Genomic DNA, 20,751 nt, shown 5'->3' with positions numbered 1-20,751 from the left:
CCATTCAGGTATGACCTAAATCAAATCCCTTATGATTATACAGTGGAAGTGAGAAATAGATTTAAGGGCCTAGATCTGATAGACAGAGTGCCTGATGAACTATGGATGGAAGTTTGTGACATTGTACAGGAGACAGGGATCAAGACCATCCCCATGGAAAAGAAATGCAAAAAAGCAAAATGGCTGTCTGGGGAGGCCTTACAAATAGCTGTGAAAAGAAAAGAAGCGAAAAGCAAAGGAGAAAAGGAAAGACATAAGCATCTGAATGCAGAGTTCCAAAGAATAGCAAGAAGAGATAAAAAAGCCTTCCTCAGTGATCAATGCAGAGAAATAGAGGAAAACAACAGAATGGGAAAGACTAGAGAGATCTTCAAGAAAATCAGAGATACCAAAGGAACATTTCATACAAAGATGGGCTCGATAAAGGACAGAAATGGTGTGGACCTAACAGAAGCAGAAGATATTAAGAAGAGATGGCAAGAATACACAGAAGAACTGTACAAAAAAGATCTTCACGACCCAGATAATCACGATGATGTGATCACTGACCTAGAGCCAGACATCCTGGAATGTGAAGTCAAGTGGGCCTTAGAAAGCGTCACTACGAACAAAGCTAGTGGAGGTGATGGAATTCCAGTTGAGCTATTCCAAATCCTGAAAGATGATGCTGTGAAAGTGCTGCACTCAATATGCCAGCAAATTTGGAAAACTCAGCAGTGGCCACAGGACTAGAAAAGGTCAGTTTTCATTCCAATCCCAAAGAAAGGCAATGCCAAAGAATGCTCAAACTACTGCACAATTGCACTCATCTCACACGCTAGTAAAGTAATGCTCAAAATTCTCTAAGCCAGGCTTCAGCAATATGTGAACTGTGAACTTCCTGATGTTCAAGCTGGTTTTAGAAAAGGCAGAGGAACCAGTGATCAAATTGCCAACATCTGCTGGATCATGGAAAAAGCAAGAGAGTTGCAGAAAAGCATCTATTTCTGCTTTATTGACTATGCCAACGCTTTTGACTGTGTGGATCACAATAAACTGTGGAAAATTCTGCAAAATGGGAATACCAGACCACCTGATCTGCCTCTTGAAAAATTTGTATGCAGGTCAGGAAGCAACAGTTAGAATTGGACATGGAACAACAGACTGGTTCCAAATAGGAAAAGGAGTATGTCAAGGCTGTATATTGTCACCCTGTTTATTTAACTTATATGCAGAGTACATGATGAGAAATGCTGGACTGGAAGAAACACAAGCTGGAATCAAGATTGCCGGAAGAAATATCAATAACCTCAGATATGCAGATGACACCATCCTTATGGCAGAAAGTGAAGAGGAACTCAAAAGCCTCTTGATGAAAGTGAAAGTGGAGAGTGAAAAAGTTGGCTTAAAGCTCAACATTCAGAAAATGAAGATCATGACATCCGGTCCCATCACTTCATGGGAAATAGATGGGGAAACAGGGCAAACAGTGTCAGACTTTATTTTTTTGGGCTCCAAAATCACTGCAGATGGTGACTGCAGCCATGAAATTAAAAGACGCTTACTCCTTGGAAGGAAAGTTATGACCAACCTAGACAGCATATTCAAAAGTAGAGACATTACTTTGCCAACAAAGGTTCGTCTAGTCAAGGCTATGGTTTTTCCTGTGGTCATGTATGGATGTAAGAGTTGGACTGTGAAGAAGGCTGAGCACTGAAGAATTGATGCTTTTGAACTGTGGTGTTGGAGAAGACTCTTGAGAGTCCCTTGGACTGCAAGGAGATCCAACCAGTCCATTCTGAAGGAGATCAGCCCTGGAATTTCTTTGGAAGGAATGATGCTGAAGCTGAAACTCCAACACTTTGGCCACCTCATGGGAAGAGTTGACTCACTGGAAAAGACTCTGATGCTGGGAGGGATTGGGGGCAAGAGGAGAAAGGGACGACAGAGGATGAGATGGCTGGATGGCATCACTGACTTGATGGACGTGAGTCTCAGTGAACTCTGGGAGCTGGTGATGGACAGGGAGGCCTGGCGTGCTACGATTCATGGGTCAGACACGACTGAGTGACTGATCTGATCTGATCTGATCTGAAGAATAGTTAGAAGCCTTTTTAGGAGATAGTGAGCTTAGGATACTAGGGGCAAGCAGGATTTAGAAAGATAAGAAATAAACTGGGGAATGTGGTATGTGGCCCAGACATAAGCATGAGTTACAATGTAATCACAAGTAAACAGGATTCTGAGAGAATCCCTGAAGCAGGAACTCTGCTTGAAGGCCAACAATGAGACAATAAATCTGGGTGAGGGGGAACTGAAAATATAAAACCGCTGTCTAATGCTTTTGTCAAAGTATAAAAGAAGACCTGATGCTTGAAATAAACATGTAGTCCCATACCTCGAGTCAGAGGCTACATCATTCTTAGCCGACACGGCTCATCCCTTCAGGCTGATTCCCTGGCTGATGGAGCTGGACTCTGGCAGGCCTTAGGAAGCAGCATGAACAAAGCTAGTGGAGGTGATGTAATTCCAGTTGAGCTATTTTGAATCCTGAAAGACAATGCTGTGAAAGAATTCCAGTTGAGCTATTTTGAATCCTGAAAGATGATGCTATGAAAGTGCTGCACTCAGTATGTTAGCAAATTTGGAAAACTCAGCAGTGGCCACAGGACTGGAAAAGGGCAGTTTTCATTCCAATCCCAAAGAAAAGCAATGCCAAAGAATGTTCAAACTACTGCAAAATTGCACTCATCTCACACGTTATAAAGTAATGCTCAAAATTCTCCAAGCCAGGCTTCATCAGTACCTGAACTGTGAAATTCCAGATGTTCAAGCTGGTTTTGGAAAAGGCAGAGGAACAAGAGATCAAATTGCCAACATTGGTTGGATCATCAAAAAAGCAAGAGAGTTCCAGAAAAATATCTACTTCTGCTTTATTGACTATGCCAAAGCCTTTGACTGTGTAGATTACAACAAACTGTGGAAACTTCTGAAAGAGATGGGAATACTAGACCACCATGCCTCATGAGAAATCTGTATGTAGGTCAAGAAGCAACAGTTAGAACTGGACATGGAACAACAGACTGGTTCCAAATCTGGAAAGGGGTACGTCAAGGCTGTATGTTGTCACCACATGTGTCCCACATGCCTGCTGCCAAAAAGCCAAAACATAAAACAGAAGCAGTATTGTAATAAACTCAGTGAAGGCTTAAAAAATGGTCCACATCAAAAAAAATCTAAAAAAGGAATTAAAAAAAATTTTATTTATTTATCTGTGCCAAGTCTTAGTTGCAGCATGTGGGATCTAGTTCCCTGGCCAGGGATGAAACCAGGGCCCCTTGCATTGTGAGTGCAGAGTCTTAGCCACTGGACCACCAGGGAAGTCCCTGTAAACTCTATTTCAATAAAGCTGACTAAAAATAAAACAAACCTAGACAACCGTCTGCATCTACTGGACCACGCATGACCTGGCTTCTGCCTACCTTGCTCTACAACCATTACTCCCTCCCTCCCAGACCCACTGGCCTGGCCTTGCTCCTGCCTCAGGGCTTTTTCATGTTCCATTCTCTGCCCAGAACACTTATCTGGCTCTGGATGGGGCTGCCTTTTCCTCCAGAAGGGACAGAATAGAATCCAAGCCTCAGCTCAGATGTTACCCCTCAGGATGGTCCTCCCTGTCTGGACTGCCCACCCTCCTCATTATTTTTATCGTTCTCCTCATTATTTTTATCTTTCTGAGATTCCTTCCCAGCATGCATTGTACTTGAAATGATCTCTTTTGTCTGTTTTGTTGTTACTGTTCAATCACTAAGTCATGTCCAACTCTTTGGGACCCCATGGACAGCAGCATGCCAGGCTTCCCTGTCCTTCACTATCTCCCAGAGCTTGCTCAAACTCATGTCCATTGAGTCAGTGATGCCATCTAACCATCTCATCTTCTGCCACCCCCTTCTTCTCCTGCCCTCAATCTTTCCCAGCATCAGGGTCTTTTCCAATGAGTCGGCTCTTCTCATCAAGTGGCCAAAGTATTGGAGCTTCAGCTTCAGCATCAGTCCTACCAATGAATATTCAGGGTTGATTTCCTTTAGGATTGACTGGTTTGATCTCCTGGCTGTCCAAGGGACTCTCAAGAGTCTTCTCCAGCACCACAATTTGAAAGTATCCATTCTTCGGCACTCAGCCTTCTTTATGGTCCAACTCTCACATCCATACATGACTACTGGAAAAACCATAGCTTTGACTATAAATGGACCTCTGTTGGCAAAGTAATGTCTCTGCTTTTTGATATACCATTTGTCGATTGTTTGTTTACTCACAATTGTCCCTGTTCTTCCTCCTAGAAGACAAGGCCACTAAAGGCAGGGACCTTTTATATCTTATTCAGGCTAAACATCTAGACCAGTACTTCACAGAGTCAGATGAATAATTCCTTAAATGGTTAGATTTGGGTTAAATAAATATCGACCTGTGTTGGGGCCTTTCTTGAGGAAGTTTAATCAAAGCATCTATATATCAAGTGTAAAAAAGATTACAGCAAACCTCCTGCTTTTATTTCTCCAACATCCTACCCAGGGGATCACCATGTCAGAGCAGAGAGGGGCTCAGGGAGCCAGGTTGACTTCCTCAGGGAGTCTGGGGAGCATGGCTGCCTGCCATCTGGGACACTGCCAGCAGACCCTTCAGGACTTTCACATCGATTCAGTCTTGCCGTGGGTGCCATGCTAAGCTGCTTCAGTTGTGCCCAACTCTGTATGACCCTATGGTAGCCTGCCAGGCTCCTCTGTCCATGGGATTCTCCCAGCAAGAATACTGGAGTGGGTTGCCATGCCCTTCTCCAGGGTTTCTTCCCGACCCAGGGATCAGGCCAGCCTGTCTTATGTCTGACCTGCATTGGCAGACGGGTTCTTTACCACTAGTGCCACCGGGAAGCCCTCGATTCAGTCTTGCTGGCCCCAAAGCTGAGTCTCACTTGACAGGCAGCCCTTTGTCGGTAGTGTTAATCTGTGTTTAGTGTTTTCCATCAGGTGAAAGAATCACCACTTTAAAAAACATAAAATAGGAGAATAGAATTCTGACTTCTCCTCGTTACATGTGAGCAGTTGTACTTGGACATCTATTTACCTTGTGGAGAAAAAATTCTCTAAATGGCCAAGTTTGATCACTTATTGGTCCTCAGGGCCTCGATGACTAAAAGCAGCCATGAAACCCAGCTTCCTCATGCATCCTTTGTTTGAGTAGACATTGATCTCAGGCTGCTGCAAGGATTTTGCATGTGGTCCTTTCTGCCAAGTAGTCTCTGCTTCTCCAAGTGAATGAATTCCATCTGGAAATCATGGGATTAATAATGACACTCTAAGCTCGGAAATATTTTTCTGTGTCACTGCCATTTCCTCTATTTGGTGCATTTTCCCAGGAAAATAATAAAACAGCGTCACCAATGTATCAAGCAGGGATTTTAAAATTAGCAAGTACAGTTTCCCCTCCTGGGTCCCATGATTCACCTCTACCTCCTGGGGCCCATCCTGCTGCTGCAAGAGACTCAGGCCAGCTCTCTGCCAAAGCTCTGGACTCGGTGCCATGGCTTCCCAGACGTTGAGAGCAAGCAGCAAAGCCATCACTCCAAAGAAACAGAGTGGAAACAGGAGCAGGCTGAGGATCTCAAGAGTCAAGCAGACCCCAAACCACACCTCCCAGCTCCCTAGACACTACCCATGGTCTTGTCACCCAGAGAAGTGTCGAGTTGGTGACCCTGGGGCAACCACGGAAGCAGAGTTTCCATACCTTCTAGGGCCAAGTGCGTGATGCCCCGCTCTGCACCATATGGGGAGAACAGAACGCCTCCCTGCACGGAACAGGAGGGAGGGACCGAAGCTGACACCCTGAGCCTGTAACCAGAGCGCTCTGCATGCATCATCCAGCCAAGAAGCTGCCGTGTTACCTGTGAAATAAGAGGAAGGGGAGAGTGTGGGTGAGTTAACTGGACCCACAGGGACCACAGGCCTGACCATTCGGGCTTTTTGTTTATTTCTGTCTGCAGGCATGGACACCAGGTGCCTGACTGGTCTCCGTGTCCAGACACAGGGATGGGACCATCGCGTATCTGGGCGAAGAGCACAGACCTCACGAGAAGTGGACAGAGGCCCTTCATCTGATTGATTTGGAGAGTTTCAGCACAGTCAGACATGGTGTGTGAAGTTCTACTTCCCCTCTAAAAAAAAATCACAAGAATGAATAAAGATGGGGAGAACCTACACTATTTTCCAGAGAAGGTGGGAGAGCCTGAGCTCATATAAATTAGACTTCTGTCTTTAGTGAAGACAGTCTATTGAGATTCTTTGTAACAGGATCAGCCATGTGGACTTGTGCTCAGGACACCCATCGCTGAGCAGCCCCTCCTTCAGCAAATGAATAAAACAAAGCCGGGAGAAGTTACTCCCTGAGGCCACACAGCCATTTAGGAGCAGGACTGGGACTAGTTCCCAGACCTCTGACTTGGGGTCATTTCCTGAATTATCAAAAAGTGGGGAGAAGTGGACTGTTAGCACTTCCTGGGGGCTTGCCTCAGCAGCAGGCCAACCACCCAGCACTGAGGTCCTGGTTTCCTGACCTTTAGTGGGGCTGCCTGAACAGGCTTCCTCATCCTGGGGTGTCTGGAGCTTGTCTGGGTGAAGCAGAAGAGGAGGCTGGGGAGACCAACATGGGGCACATCATGGGCTGTGACTGAGGTTCAGGAGTGTGACTAAGTAATTCTTGAGGAAGGAGCAATGAAACTTCTCATTCTTGAGATCCAAGCTGAAGCCAATCAGGGGCATGGAGAAGGCAATGGCAAGCCACTCCAGTACTCTTGCCTAGAAAATCCCATGGATGGAGGAGCCTGGTGGGCTACAGTCCATGGGGTCACCACGAGTCAGTCGTGACTGAGCGACTTCACTTTCACTTTTCACTTTCATGCAAAGGAGAAGGAAATGGCAACCTACTCCAGGGTTCTTGCCTGGAGAATCCCAGGGACCGCAGAGCCTGGTGGGCTGCTGTCTATGGGGTCGCACAGAGTCGGACACGACTGAAGCGACTTAGCAGTAGCAGCAGCAGAACTGGAATAAAGTTTGTAGACTCTGAGGGAGAAATTTTGATTTAAGGTCAGTGAACAGCGGGCACCCCAGGAGGAGGTGGGAGGGAGGTGCGGTGTCACAGGGCCTGTGGGCGTGCTGGACACTGCTTGACCTCTTTCTCTAGTCCTGGCTTTGAGTCCTGCTTCCTCCAGGGCTCGAGGAAGAAAAGGCAATTGCTGTTTATTTTTTTGTTGTTGTTTTTTAGACTGCACCATGTACTCCAGTAGCTTCCCTAGTAGCTCAGATGGTAAAGAATCTGCCTGCAGTGCAAGAGACCTGTGTTTGATCCCTGGGTTGGGAAGATCCTCTAGAGAAGGGAATGACCACCCACTGCAGTATTCTTACCTGGGAAATTCCATGGACAGAGGAGCCTGGCAGGCTACAGTTCATGGGGTCACTGAGTCGGACACAACTGAAGCGGCTTAACATACACATACATGCAGCATGTGGGATCTTGTCCCTCCACCAGGGAAGAATCCCCCAACCAACGCACTGGGAGCATAGACTCCTAACCAGTGGACTGCCAGGGAAATCCCAGAAGAGATGCTGCCCAGCACCCTGAGCTACAGCTGAGACGCCCGTGCAGGGAGTTCTCTAGGGAAAGCTCAGTATTAATGTTATGCCTCAGATAACAGAGGAGCATGTAGAAAATGGCAATAATGTGGTTTACTCTGAACCAACTGAATCAGGTGATTCAAGGCCAGCAATATTTCTCAGAGGCCCTCAGCACCTGGATCTTCTCAGATCCAGGAAAAGAGTGTGACAGGATATGTGACCAGTGCAAGTTCAATGCGTGAAGCAGGGCACCCAAGGCTGGTGCTCTGGAACAACTCAAAGGGACAGGGTAGGGAGAGAGGGAGGGGGGTTCAGGATGTGGGGGACACATGTATACCTGTGGCCGATTCATGTTGATGTACGGCAAAAACCATCACAATATTGTAAAGTATTTATCTTCCAATTAAAAAAAAAGAAAAGAGTGTGACAGGGAGCCATGCACAAGAGCCAGAACCTGGACCAGCACGAAGTCTAGAACTTGGCGCCGTGCAGCCCCGAGCAGCCCTGAGCAGGTCTGACCACACCCGCTGTGCTGGTTGTCGTTGACTCTGAGCCTAAATTTTCCCAGTTATTAAGCGCCTATCATAATAGAGGCTGTTAGACCCAAGGGCTGCTTTGAAGAAGCAGACAGACAAGATCTCGATCCAGAGGAGGAATAAGGAAAAGGATCCGCTCTCCACACTTTCTGTTGGATTAATTTCTCAACTTCCCATCAAGCCTGTGGGAGGACACGTGGGAATGTGTCCAGAGAAGCACCCAGGACACCATAACAGGCACAGTAGGGCAGCACTTCCAGGTCCCAGAAGATCCTCCCAAGAGGTGGGGTTGGGGGGCAGGGAGAGGCATTTATGCTGGGACCTGGTTGCCTGTCTTAGGTCTGGGTGGCTTTAAGAAAGAAAGCTGAGTGGGTCTCAGCTTTGATCTGTGGCCCTCAGGACTGGAAATTCCCAACAGTGAAGCCCTTTCTACCTCCCTCCACTCCGCCCCCACTCAGACCAAGTGTCCACAGTCACCCACAGGACCCAACCCACTGCCAGACCAGTTTGCCCAGTTTTAAGATGAGGTGGTTGGACAGCATCACCGACTTGATGGACATGAGTCTGAGCAAGCTTTGGGAGTTGGTGATGGACAGAGAAGTTGGTGACGGACAGTGCTGCAGTCCATGGGGTCGCAAAGAGTCGGACACGACTGAGTGACTGAACTGCAGGAGACGCTCACTTCCGGTTGTCAGATGACATCCAGTCCAGAAGTTAATAGACAAGACCAAACCATTAAAGTCTGTGGTCAGCTTTGGGGGGAAACTGCAGAGCTTTATGTTGAGAAGAGTCATGCTAGAGAATTCGAGGCCTTGGCCTTCTTAGCAGGTCCGTGGGGTTGGGGGTGGGGATGGGGTGGGGTGGGATGGGGGCGTCATCTCTTCAGAGCCGGGCCTTCGGCTTGCCCTCGGACGGCAATGTGGGCGGGTGTGGTGGAGCTTGGCCCAGACAGGCGGAGAAGTCAAGTCCTTGCGTCCGGCGACCAGCGCGGGGTTTTGGGTTTTGACTGCAGAACCGCGGGCAGCGGAGCGGCAGCACGGCCACCCCCGCTCCGCTCACCGCCCACCCAGCCTAGGTGGGCGAGGCGCAGGCCTGAGGGTTTTGGAAGGAGCTGCGCGTGTTGGGGGGAGGTATCTCGTCCGGTGGAAGGTGGAGGCTTCTGAGGCGCTGGGACCCTCGTCACCCCGAACCTGCTCCCGGGGACCGTGACCCAACAAATAGCCGACCTCCAACTTTTCCCAGGGCGGAGGTCCTGCCGCGCCCGTCAGTCCGCAGGCTTCTGGCCGGCAGCTGGAGGCCGCGTCCACGCGGGTCTTTCGCCTGGGTCGCCTCCGGACAGACGCGCGGAGGGACCGTTTGTGGTCGGCAAGGGCAGTGGCGACCGGACGGGGCGTGCCAGACCCCCCGGGGGACCGCGGCCCTCGGGTAGGGGCTGGCAGAGGGGGCGGGGCGCGGCAGGCGGGGCTGCCCGAGCTGGGGGGCGGGGCGGCCGGCGCGGGGGGCGCGGCCCGGTTCGGGGCGGGGCGGCTCCGGGCTCCGCGCTCCGTCCGCCCTCGCTCCCGCGCCGCGCGCCCTCCCTCTTCACCCGCCTGTGCCGCCGCCGCGGCAGCCGGCGAAGCAACTTCCGAGCGCCCGCGACCGCCGGACCCCGGCGCCGCCCCCGGCCCAGCGCACCGCCAGCCGAGGCCATGGACGAGCTGGCCTGGCTGCTGCCCCCGCTCCTGCTGTTCTGCGCGCAGCACCGCGGCGCCAGGTGAGCGAGAGCCGGTCCGCCCTGCGGCCGCCCTCGGTGCGGATCCCGCGCCGCCGCGCCCGGGCTGCGAGATGGAGCCCCGCGCGAACCCTGGTCTTCAGGGCCCCGGTCTGTCCCCCGCCCACCGGTTCCCACCGTGTCTGCCCCCATCCCCTCCTCCACGACTCTCCCAGCGCCGGCCCTCCTCTCTCCAAACTCGCCGCGACGATGCCCTTGGGCGCGGGCAGCGGCGTGTTCTAGGTTCCGGCTGCCCCGGTGCTGTCCGCCGTCCCGGTGCTGAACCCGGCCGCGGGGCCGGTCGAGGGCGTCACAGCAGCTCTCCGTTCCTCCCCAGCCGGGGCTCTTCTGCTGAGCTCGGGTTCCTCGGCCCCGGCCGCCACTTGGCCGGTCCCTGGCTGGCTGGTGTCCTTCCAGGCGCGGCTTGAGCGCTCAGCATGGAAGAAAGGAGGGGTCCTGAGAACACGGGGAGCGGGTTGTGCCCCTTCCCCTGACAGCATCGCTCCCCGCAGCAGCTTCCGTGCAGCTAGCAGTCTGGGGTGGACACGAAGGCGCGTCCTCATAGCGGGTCTGGTTGTGGGTCTCCCTTCTGGGGCCATTTCAAATGCCACCCAACTCTAGAGAATGCGAATGGGGGAGCCAGGTGCCCCTGGCAGGAGAGAGACTCCAGATTTCTCCTTAATTCTGTCAGGAGAGCGGATGAGGAGCCCTGTCTGCCCTAGAGAGGGAAGAGGCTAAGAAGAAAGGTCCCAGTGCTGGGGCTCCCTCGCTGGCTCCCAGGGCCAGTGCAGTCCCAGCTCGCTTTTTGCATCTCTGCAGGCTGGACTTGATGTGGGCCCCAGGTCACCCAGTGTCCTGAGCACTGAGTCTGGTCACCTTTGAGGGGCCCTTTTGAAAATCAGCTGGGTGCAAGGACTGCAGAAAAAGCAGAGCAAAACCAGCTCTCCCCACCCCTTTCCCCAGCATTCCAGACTTCGTGGTCAACCAGCTGATGCCCCAGACTTTAAAAGCTAGAAATGGTTGAATGCTGACCTGTGTTTTGGCTGTAGGTGCTCGGTCAACATGTAGCATGGCTCTGTGTGTGTGTGTGGTCACACCTTCCTTGTTGCTGGGTTGGTGTAGAGTCAGGAAGGCCTGGGTCTGGCTGGAGAGGCGGACATCCCGCTGAGGTCACAGGCAGTGTTGATGTGGCCCCCGTCCCATTCCTTGTTTTTATCAAGCCCGATGGGCCGTTCTCCTCTCTCTTCTTCTGTTTCATGGTCCCAGGAAGGACAAAGTGTCCTGGTGTGGCCATAGGCAGATATGCTGGGAGCTGGGGGTGGGGGTGGGGGAGGGGTCAGCTGCTGGCTCATGCCCTCAGTCTTGTAGCCCCAGTTCTGAAATACAAGCTGCTCTGAACTCCCAAGTCTTTACCCAAGTTTGACACCGAAACTCACCTGGCAGCAAAGCCTGCCCTGCTCATTTTGTCTTTATTCATGCTACTCATGGGGCATATTTACATGTTTGCTGCTGGAAAATTCTCCAAACACCTCTTTCCCCCAACCAAGTCCATAAGTGCCTCATATCACCCTTCTCCAGTCTACAGTGTTCTGAACTCTGGCCCCATCTGGATCCTAGGTTGTGGGGTGAGGGGGACCTGTCTGCCTGCAGGAAGGCTGAGGCCCCAGTTGGGACAAGAACCTCCAGGCTTTCGGGGCCTTCATCCATTCAGGCCTCCTTTCCCATCTGCTCTGTGTCCCTCCACTCGAAAACAAGAGGAACAGTGTCCTCACTTCCGTCATCACCTCCCTCCACCGGGGCACTGTGGGGGTGGACCGTGGGGCTGAGGGAAGGGCCTCTCTGCTGCAACTACTAAGCGAGATCCCAGGGTTTCTGGTGGGATGAGAGGGGGGTGAGCCTCACAGACTTTGTGTGTTGGGTCAAGGCCATGCATCCCTGAGTTTGAAGGTCCGCTCACACAGCGGCCTCCTAAGCTTGCCGGCTGCACACCTGAGTGGGTGGCCTCCCCAGCTGCTGGCACCTCCGTCTCCCTGGAGAAGCTGCGCCTGCGGCTCCCGCCCGCCTTCACCTCCCGTGCGAGCATCGTGGTGTTTGCCTTGGTAACTGAGGTGCCAGCACGGTGGTGGCTGCTCTAGAAGCAGAGCTGTCAGGGATCTGTGGACTCGTGTGTGCACAGGGGAGGCTCCTGGGGGGCGCCTGCTGCCTCGTTCAGCTACGCCCACCTTCCCTTCCAGTCCTCAGGGGCACAGGCAAGTGATGGGCTGGGCTCTCTCTCAGGAGAGAAGAGAGGAAAGTGAAGCCAGGAGAGGGCGGGGCCTGGCTACACCAGGGGTAGCCAGGGTGGAAGCTGCCTGTGATTTCAAGGCACCTGCTTCGTTCAGGAGCTTGAGCCTAGTGTGTCTCTGAGCTCTAGGCCAGCGCCGGCCAGACCTCTTCTCAGGACAAGGTCGATGTCCCTGCTTTCTAACTCCATGCAGAGCTCCCAGCAGTGGAGCTGGTTCCCGGCCCACCCCCACTGACTGCCTGAACCAGTGGAGGTGGGCGGGGTCCTCCAGGACTCAGAGTAGCACAGTCCTCGGGCAGCCCCAGCCCCCACATTCCTTGATGGCTGCAGAAATACCCATCCTCATCCCAAGTGAGATGTGACCCAGGGCAGCCTGCTCCCTTCTCATCCCTGGAGATGGCAGAGGCTGACTGGGGTCCTGACACTTTCTGGTGAGTTTCAGGGGGGTGCTGCCCTTGACCTTGCCTCTGTGCCCCTGAGTGGATGTGGGGGCCCTGGCCAAGGGCAGGTGTATCCACCTGTGTGCCAGCCTGAGCTCAGGAATGATGGCGTCTCCTAACAGCCTGGCTGCAGGTAGGCCAGCCGCTACACAAGACGGCATCTGGGCCGGTCCAAAAATAAAGCCTTGTTCAATCCCTTCATATCCGACCTTCAGGGTGACCTCCATTTGCATTTTTAATTGTGCTTTACTAGGGATCAGGGCTTCAGTTAATTCTGTCTTTTACTTTGTCACCAAAGAACCTGCCCTGTGCACATGTCCCACCCAGCCTTGCCTGGAGGGACCCTGTGGGCCTGCAGGGTGGGGCAGGCTTCGCGGGGCTCACTAGCTGAGGACCTCCTGTCATAGTCAGCCTCCCCACAGGCACCCGGCCTGGTGCTTCCCAAGCCCCCGGCAGCCCCCAGGGCTTCTTGAGCCCACCTCTGTGGATGGCTTCAGGGCTGGTCCAGTGGGTTGCTCAGCCCCACGGACTGCATCCGAGTTTGCTCCTGGCCCCTCTCTTCCCCCACTCCCCCACCGTTGGTCTGGACTAGGCCCCTTCCCGTCTCCACGGCCTGGCCAACTCAGCCCAGCTTCCCCCACCTCCACAATGGGCCCCCAGTTTATCCCCAGGACACTCCCCAGCCCCTCCCTCACCAGTACCAGTCCCCCCCGTCCCCCGTCCACCCCTTTCCACTCTCTGCCCAATGCCTCCTGCCACCCTCCAGGCCCCTCCCAGGGCCCCCCATGCGGAGTCCTCGCCTGCCTCCCACCTCTTCCCATCCCTGAGACTCCCATTCTCTCTCTTTGAGCTCTAATGTCACTTTCCCCAGGGGGCCGGTGTGGGGTGGCTGTCCCTGTGTCCCCAGTCAGAGGACTCCTGACCTCACCTTTCAGTGACTCTGTTCACACTCACAGCCCTCGAGTTGCCACCCCTCATGGACACTGACCATGCTGGGCTTGGCCCACAACTGCCCTTGCCTGGCTCAGCCACATCCCTGGAGTAGGGCGGCACTGAGGGTCTCGCCTGCCAGATGAAGGGTGGATGAATACAGGAGTAACCAGGCAGCTTCCTGCAGGGCCAAGAGCAGGACCAGGAGAGGGATGGGGTCAGTGAAAGTGGGGGGAATCAGCTTGAAGATATGGGTATGGTCAGAGTTAGGGCTGGAGAAAGGAGTCGGGGCAGAGGGCAAGGTCTGGAGGGTGAAGCAGGCTTCTAAGGGGAGATGGGAGAGGAGAGTCAGGAAGCACTGGCAGCCTGGGGGTGCTGGGGTGAGGGCAGAGCTGGGAGGGGTGGGCAGCAGCCCTGAGGGGGCCCAGCGGGGCCAGGGGTCTTCTCAAGGTTGCTAGAAGGGCCCAGAGTGGGGACCCAGGCATGCGGCCACACCTGACTCGGGGACAGGGAGGAACAGCCTCAAGGCTCCTTGCAACCTTCATCCAGACCTGGCCAGTCATGTTCCTGTCCCCTGGGCTGTGGCCAGGCTCTGGCCAAGGTGACCAAGAGGCCTTCTCTGCTCAAGGGGAGGGAAGTGACTCAGACGGAAACTCGAGGGTTGCTCCTAAATGTCCCTCCTCCTTCTGGCTGTCCAGTTTAGGAGAAATACCACTCCCTCACGGTGGGCCAGAATAAGAAGAGGGTCTGAGGGTCCCATGGCTGCTGTAACAGTGGCTGCAAGCTGGAGGATGTAACAGGAATTTATCCTCCAGTAATTCTGGGGCCAGGAGTCTGAAGCCAAGGTGTTGGCAGGGCTGGGAGAGTCTGTCCATGCCTCTGTCCAGTCCCTGGGAATGCTGGAGTCCCCCATGTCCCTGGGCTTGTGGCCTCATCACTCAGACACCCGCCTCTTTGGGCACATGGCTTCTCCCTGGACGTCCATTTCCTCTTCTTGTAAGGATATTCATCCTGGATTTAGAGCCCACCTAGTCTAGCATGACCTTATCATAATTAATAATGTCTGTTAAGTCCCTATTTCCCGTTAGGGTTCCATTCTGGAGCTCTGGGTAAATATGAATCTGGGGGGCACTGTTCCCAAGAGGATGGGTAAGCAGAGGAGAGGTGGGCCAGCAGAGCCACTGGGACATCTGGCAGTCAGCGTGTCCAGGCCACAAGATGCCTGTGTGTGTGGGTCCCTGTCTGGCATCCCTAAGGACAGATATCACCAGCACCGGCTGACGGTAGGGTTCACCTGAACCAGCGGACACGGCCTACATCTGCTCCGGGGTCAGGCTGAGTCCCAGAGGCACATGGTAATTTAGGGACTTCTGGGGCCTGCCTAGGAGGGGACAGAGCTGGAAGCCAGACTATGGCCTCCCCACAGGCCCCAGCCTGGCCCTGGATCTCCCTCTCCTGAGCCCTTAGCCTCCTTGTCACATGTTTTTTTTTCTCCCATCACCTCCTACAGGACACTTGGCCCTCAGAGCTGAATGAGAGGCCATGTGCTCTTTGTGGGGTCCCCCAAGGCCAACTTGTTGAGGAACCCCAGAAGTGGAGGTGCAGGCTGGTTATGGAGGGAGGCTGGGGCCTCTGCTTGACCTGGCATCCACCCTCAGGGCCGGGGTGAGGGGGTGGGGGAAGAGGTCAAAGAGTCCCGGGTCCTGCACCTCCAGGGGTCCCTGTGTCCCCGGAGGGCCTTCTCCCTGTCCACTCCTAGCCTAGCTGCCCAGAACAGGCTCTGTCCCTGGTGCCCTGCCTGTGAGGAGCGGACCTTGCGTTTCCAGGGCAATGAATGACATTGGCGACTATGTTGGCTCCAACCTGGAGATATCCTGGCTCCCCAACCTGGACGGCCTGATAGAAGGCTACGCTCGCAACTTTCGGCCCGGCATTGGAGGTGAGAGTGGCTGCCGGACTCGGGCAGACCCTGGGTCTGGCCATGATGTGAACCCCACTGGGCTCTGGGCTGGGGCAGACCCTGGGTCCCCAATAGTGCATCAGAGCACCAGTGCCCAGGAAGCCAGCTGGGAAGGTGAGTCTGCTCAGGCCTGGGCAGATCTGCACCAAGACAGCCTCCCTGCCAAGCTCCCAGCTGTCCCCTGTCCTGCCTGTGGGGGCATTTGCTGGCCTGGTCGAGTTCTCGGGGATGCTGGGGCCTGGGCTCAGCCCAACCTGCCTCCAACCCTGCTGTTTCCTTGCAGGCCCCGCTGTGAACGTGGCGCTCGCCATCGAGGTGGCCAGCATTGACCACATCTCAGAGGTGAACATGGTAGGTCCCGTCGGCACCCCAGACCTGCCCCGGCTGCGTGCCCCCGGGAGCGGAGGGGCTGACGGCCGGGCCTCTGTGCCCCCAGGAGTACACCATGACAGTGTTCCTGCACCAGAGCTGGCGCGACAGCAGGCTGTCCTACAACCACACCAATGAGACCCTGGGCTTGGACAGCCGCTTCGTGGACAAGCTGTGGCTCCCGGACACCTTCATCGTGAACGCCAAGTCTGCCTGGTTCCACGATGTGACAGTGGAGAACAAGCTCATCCGGCTGCAGCCTGACGGGGTGATTCTCTACAGCATCCGGTGGGCTGCCTGCGAGCGCCGCTGGGAGCTGGGGGTGGGGTTGGGGGGACGGGGTGGTATTTATATCCCCAACAAACAGCAGCTGTGCAGGAAGCAGAGGTTGCTGGCCAGCAGCCAGCACAGGCTGCTTTTTGGCTAACACGTGCCCTTTTCTTTTTAAATTGAGGTGAAGTTCACATAACACCAAATCAAGCATTTAAAAGTGAACAATTCTGTGATTTTAGTACACTCCCCACGGAGTGCAAACACCACCTCCAGCCAGTTCTAACACACTTCACCCTCAAAAGGAGACCCTGTCCCCATCAGCAGTCACCCCCTTCCCTCCTCCTGGCTCCAGAAACCGCCAATCTGCTTTTCAGCTCATAGATTTGCCAATTCTGCACATTTCACACAAAATTAATCCTATGCCATGTGACCTATTGTGTTTGCTTTTTCCCACTTAGTGTAGTGTTTTTGGGGTTCATCTGTACTGTAACATTTATCAGAATTTCCTAACTCTTTATGGCAGAGCCACATTCCGTTGTGTGGACACCAGTTTGTGTATCCACTCCTCCATCAATGGACAGCTGTGGGGCTGTGGACACACGTGTACGTGTGTTTGTTTGTTTTCTGATACACGCCATTTAAAAGTGGACTTAATCGCCCACATTTTAAAAATCAGATTTACACAAAAACCTGAATTCTCTTGGAAAATCAGCCTTTTTACAGGCTGCAGGGTCAGTGGAGACACCTTGAGGCCATTCCAGTGATAGGCGGGGGGAGGACGCTCAGGGTGGACCTGCCTTCTTGGCTCCTGACTTAGGTGTTCTGAAGGATGAGTAAAGTGAACAAAATCCAGTTATTGATCCCTGAAGCGAGACTCACAAATATCTGTAAAGTGGCCACAGTTTCTGCCCAGATGTCAGCAGCTTGCTGACAAAACCAGAGGCAGCCTGGCCACTGCCCCCGCAGCAAGGTCCCACTGGCCGTATGCAGGGGCGTCTCTGCCGTGGGAGGCAGGGGAGCCGCCGGTGGCCCTAGGCTGGCCTCAACCCGGCAGACTGGTGTTGTCTGGGCAGAATCACGTCCACGGTGGCCTGCGACATGGACCTGGCCAAGTATCCCATGGATGAACAGGAGTGCATGCTGCACCTGGAGAGTTGTGAGTGTGGCTGGCCTGCCAGTGGGAGGGAGAGGTTGCAGGGGGTCGGGGGGTGGGGGGCAGAAGGCAATGGGGAGGCGGGGCACTGGAGGTGGGGGAAGGGGGCTAGGTGGGGAGATGGGGGAAGGGGGCTGGGTGGGGAGGTGGGCAGGGGGTGCTGGTGGGATGGGGTGGGGTGCATGTGGGGGATGGGGGTAGGGCACTGGAGTTGGGGCACTGGAGTTGGGGGTGGGGGCAAGGGGGCAGGGGGCACTGGGGGAGGGGTGGGCTGGCCTTGGGGTGCGTGGGGGAGAGGAGGGGGCATGGGAGAGGGGCAGTGGGGTGGAGATGGGCAGCAGAAGCATAAGGAAGAGAAAGGAGCAGGCTGGCCCTCCTCCCTTGGGTCAGCGTCCTGCCTGTGACAGCTGGCCCCAGAGCCCAGATGAGACAGATACCTATGTCATTGTCCAGTATGGCAGCCCCTGTGGGCCACCTGGCAAGGGTGGCCTGCACTTTTGCCAGCTCCTCTGGACTTGCCTACCTTTCCAAGGCCCCAGGTGTGGCCCCAGGCTCCTTGTTCCCTGTCTCTGTGTATCGAACCCTGGTATAGTCAGGGCAGTCCTGTAGGAGCCACCAGGGGCTGAGGAGGGGAGCTGCAGGGGCTGGGGAGGGGGTGCCAGGCCCTGCAGCCCATCCTCGGCCTCTCCTGCAGACGGCTACTCATCCGAGGACATCGTCTACTACTGGTCCGAGAACCAGGAGCAGATCCACGGGCTGGACAAGCTGCAGCTGGCCCAGTTCACCATCACCAGCTACCGCTTCACCACAGAGCTGATGAACTTCAAGTCGGGTAATGTGGTCACTTCCTGTGAGCCCTGCTGCTGGTTTTCTAGTGTTTTCCGTGGGGCCCCTAGTCAGCTCTGAGGGCCCCGAGGTTGCAACTAGAAAATTGCTGGTCAGTGCAGGCCGTACCCAGCCTAGCTGCTCGGGACAGGCCACAGTGCAAGCCCAGATCAAGTTTCCTCCATCTTGCTCCTCGGCCCTTCATTACTTCCCAGAGTTTGGGGGATATCTGGTGGGGTTGGGGGTACCTTGGGGGTACATTGTCTTCTGGCCTCTCCTGCCCCTTCCCACTCCTGCTGCCCATTCATTGGAGCCAGTGAGCCCAGACTGGCTCTTTCTTGCCGCTCAGCTATGCATGGGGAGGGTGGGGAGAAAGGGGTGGGGGACCATACCCTGGGAGGGTCCTGGTGGGCCAGCAGCCACACTAGGCTCTCCTCTCCTTTCTCTGGTGGCCCTGCAGCAAGGCTGGCCCTTTCCTGACCCATCAGGCTATTGGGAGGTGGGGACGAGGGCCCTCCTTCCTTTGGAGGCTGGCAGTGGCCCGGCCGCTCCCCCAGCCCTCCTCTCCCGGTGCTGTTGAGGGTGGTGGGCCTGGTGCTGATGCTGTTGGGGGTGCTCTCCGGCAGCCGGCCAGTTCCCCCGACTCAGCTTGCACTTCCACCTGCGGAGGAACCGCGGCGTCTACATCATCCAGTCCTACATGCCCTCCGTCCTCCTGGTCGCCATGTCCTGGGTCTCCTTCTGGATCAGTCAGGCAGCAGTGCCCGCCAGGGTGTCTCTAGGTAGGGGCCCTGGCCTGTCCTCCGAGGGAGCAGGTGGGAGGGTGGGGGTCGGGCCTGGACCTGTCCTAAACACTGGCCCATGTCCTGGGGCAGAGGCCAGCTAGGCCAGCCCCGGTAAGAGGAGCCTGACCTGCACTCAGGTTGGGTGGGGTGGCAGGGCTCCAGGGACGGCACCCTCTGCGCCCCCAGGCATCACCACAGTGCTGACCATGACCACGCTGATGGTCAGTGCCCGCTCCTCCCTCCCACGGGCATCGGCCATCAAGGCATTGGATGTGTACTTCTGGATCTGCTATGTCTTTGTGTTCGCCGCCCTGGTGGAGTATGCCTTTGCCCACTTCAATGCTGACTACCGGAAGAAACAGAAGGCCAAGGCCAAGGCCAAGGTCAAGGTTAAGGAGCAGAGGGCTGAGGTGAGGCTGGGCAGGGCAAAGGACAGCCCCTCCCCCAGCACCGCCAAGGGCCAGCATTGCTGGCAGGGTGGGGGGCATTTTGTCCTGCGCTCAGCCCGGCCCCCCTCTCTCCTGCTATGTGGATGGAGCCACTGGTTGGGTTGGGGTCCCCCGTGCTGGCTGGGTCAGGGGTCCCCCTGCTGGTCAGGTTTGGGGTCCCTCTAGCTGTCTGAGTTGGGTTCCTGCCCTTGCTGTCAGGGTCTGGGTCCCCCCTGCTGGCTGGGTTGGGGTCCCTGCCCCCCGCTTTCTGGTGCTCAGCCTGCCCCCTCCCCATGCAGATGGACGTGAAGAATGCCATTGTGCTCTTCTCTCTCTCCGCTGCGGGCGTTACTCAGGAGCTAGCTGTGTCCCGCCGGCCATGCCGCTTGCCCGGGAACCTCATGGGCTCCTACAGGTCTGTGGAGGTGGAGACAGGGGAGACAAAGAAGCAGGGGAGCCAGGGGGGCCTCCGTGGGCTTCTCAAGCCCATCGACGCGGACACCATTGACATCTATGCCCGTGCTGTGTTCCCCGCGGCCTTTGCTGCCGTCAACGTCATCTACTGGGCCGCATACACCATGTGAGGCCCACGGGGGGCTTCACTGGCCCAGGACCTCCTGGGGGAAGGATCCTGGGCAGCTCTGAGTGTTTCAGAGGAGGCAGGACCATGGGCCAGATGAGATGAGAGGAAAGCTTCGGTCTCGCTCAGCGCTCCCAGGCTCTGACTCCACATTTGCCAGGACCCCATCTGCAGACACCTCCTCTCCAGCAGCCCAAACGCCTGACCCAGTAGCCAGGCAGGCACGGCCCTGGGAGCTTCACGTCAACTTGGAGACAGATCCTGACTCAGGGACTGGCTCTGTGGGTCTGGACCAGGGAGGGGGAGGAGGCCGGGTGAGGATGGTGCTCAAGTCTCGCGAGACCATGGGAAGGGCATTCCCGGGCATTGGGTCCCAGCATGAAATAAAACGGAGCCTTTGGCCATCACTCACACTGTGGCTGTGGCCTCCTCTCCTGGGGCCTGCACGGCCCTCCTCCACTGTGGGCTCCACAGGTTTGGGACAGAGGGGCTCCGGGTTGGGATGTAGGGGCTGAAGGTGTCCCTGGGGTTCATGGCGAGGTGCCACCATAGTGCCTTCTGAATGTGGTGATGGGACAACAGTGGCCACCGAGTCCCCACAAATGCCCAGCCCCTCCCACCTCTGCTGCCACCAGGGACTCAGGGTGACAGGGCCACTGCTCTTAGAAGGGCTCCAGGTGCTCCCACACCAGAGCAGAGCAGGCTGTCACACTGGAGGGAACAGAGGCAACCATGGGGCAGCTGTGGGTGAGCTGTCTACTGCGAGGTCAGGAATGCCAGGCCCAGGGCCCTGCT

At 55.4% G+C, this 20,751-nt stretch overlaps 1 protein-coding gene across 2 annotated transcripts; it reads left to right on the top strand.

The window, feature by feature from the left end:
* The first annotated feature begins 9,723 nt into the window (after positions 1 to 9,723).
* On the top strand, positions 9,724 to 20,363 carry GABRD (gamma-aminobutyric acid type A receptor subunit delta). 2 transcript variants are annotated; one of them, XM_061383003.1, is made up of 9 exons: positions 9,724 to 9,932; positions 15,410 to 15,522; positions 15,827 to 15,894; positions 16,010 to 16,200; positions 17,259 to 17,341; positions 18,033 to 18,170; positions 18,790 to 18,945; positions 19,135 to 19,358; positions 19,676 to 20,363. In XM_061383003.1, the coding sequence occupies exons 1-9, from the start codon at positions 9,868 to 9,870 to the stop codon at positions 19,958 to 19,960; spliced, it is 1,323 nt and encodes a 440-aa protein (XP_061238987.1). In that variant the 5' UTR covers positions 9,724 to 9,867; the 3' UTR covers positions 19,961 to 20,363. The 2 variants fall into 2 exon arrangements, with proteins under 2 accessions (XP_061238987.1, XP_061238986.1); XM_061383002.1 differs by having other exon boundaries at positions 9,728 to 9,932; positions 15,980 to 16,200.
* Positions 20,364 to 20,751: the final 388 nt, after the last annotated feature.

This window comes from Bos javanicus, chromosome 16 (genome assembly GCF_032452875.1).
Source record: "Bos javanicus breed banteng chromosome 16, ARS-OSU_banteng_1.0, whole genome shotgun sequence".
Classification (NCBI taxonomy): Eukaryota; Metazoa; Chordata; class Mammalia; order Artiodactyla; family Bovidae; genus Bos; species Bos javanicus.
Note: the sequence above shows the minus strand (reverse complement) of the source record. Positions and strands in the feature narration are given on the sequence as shown.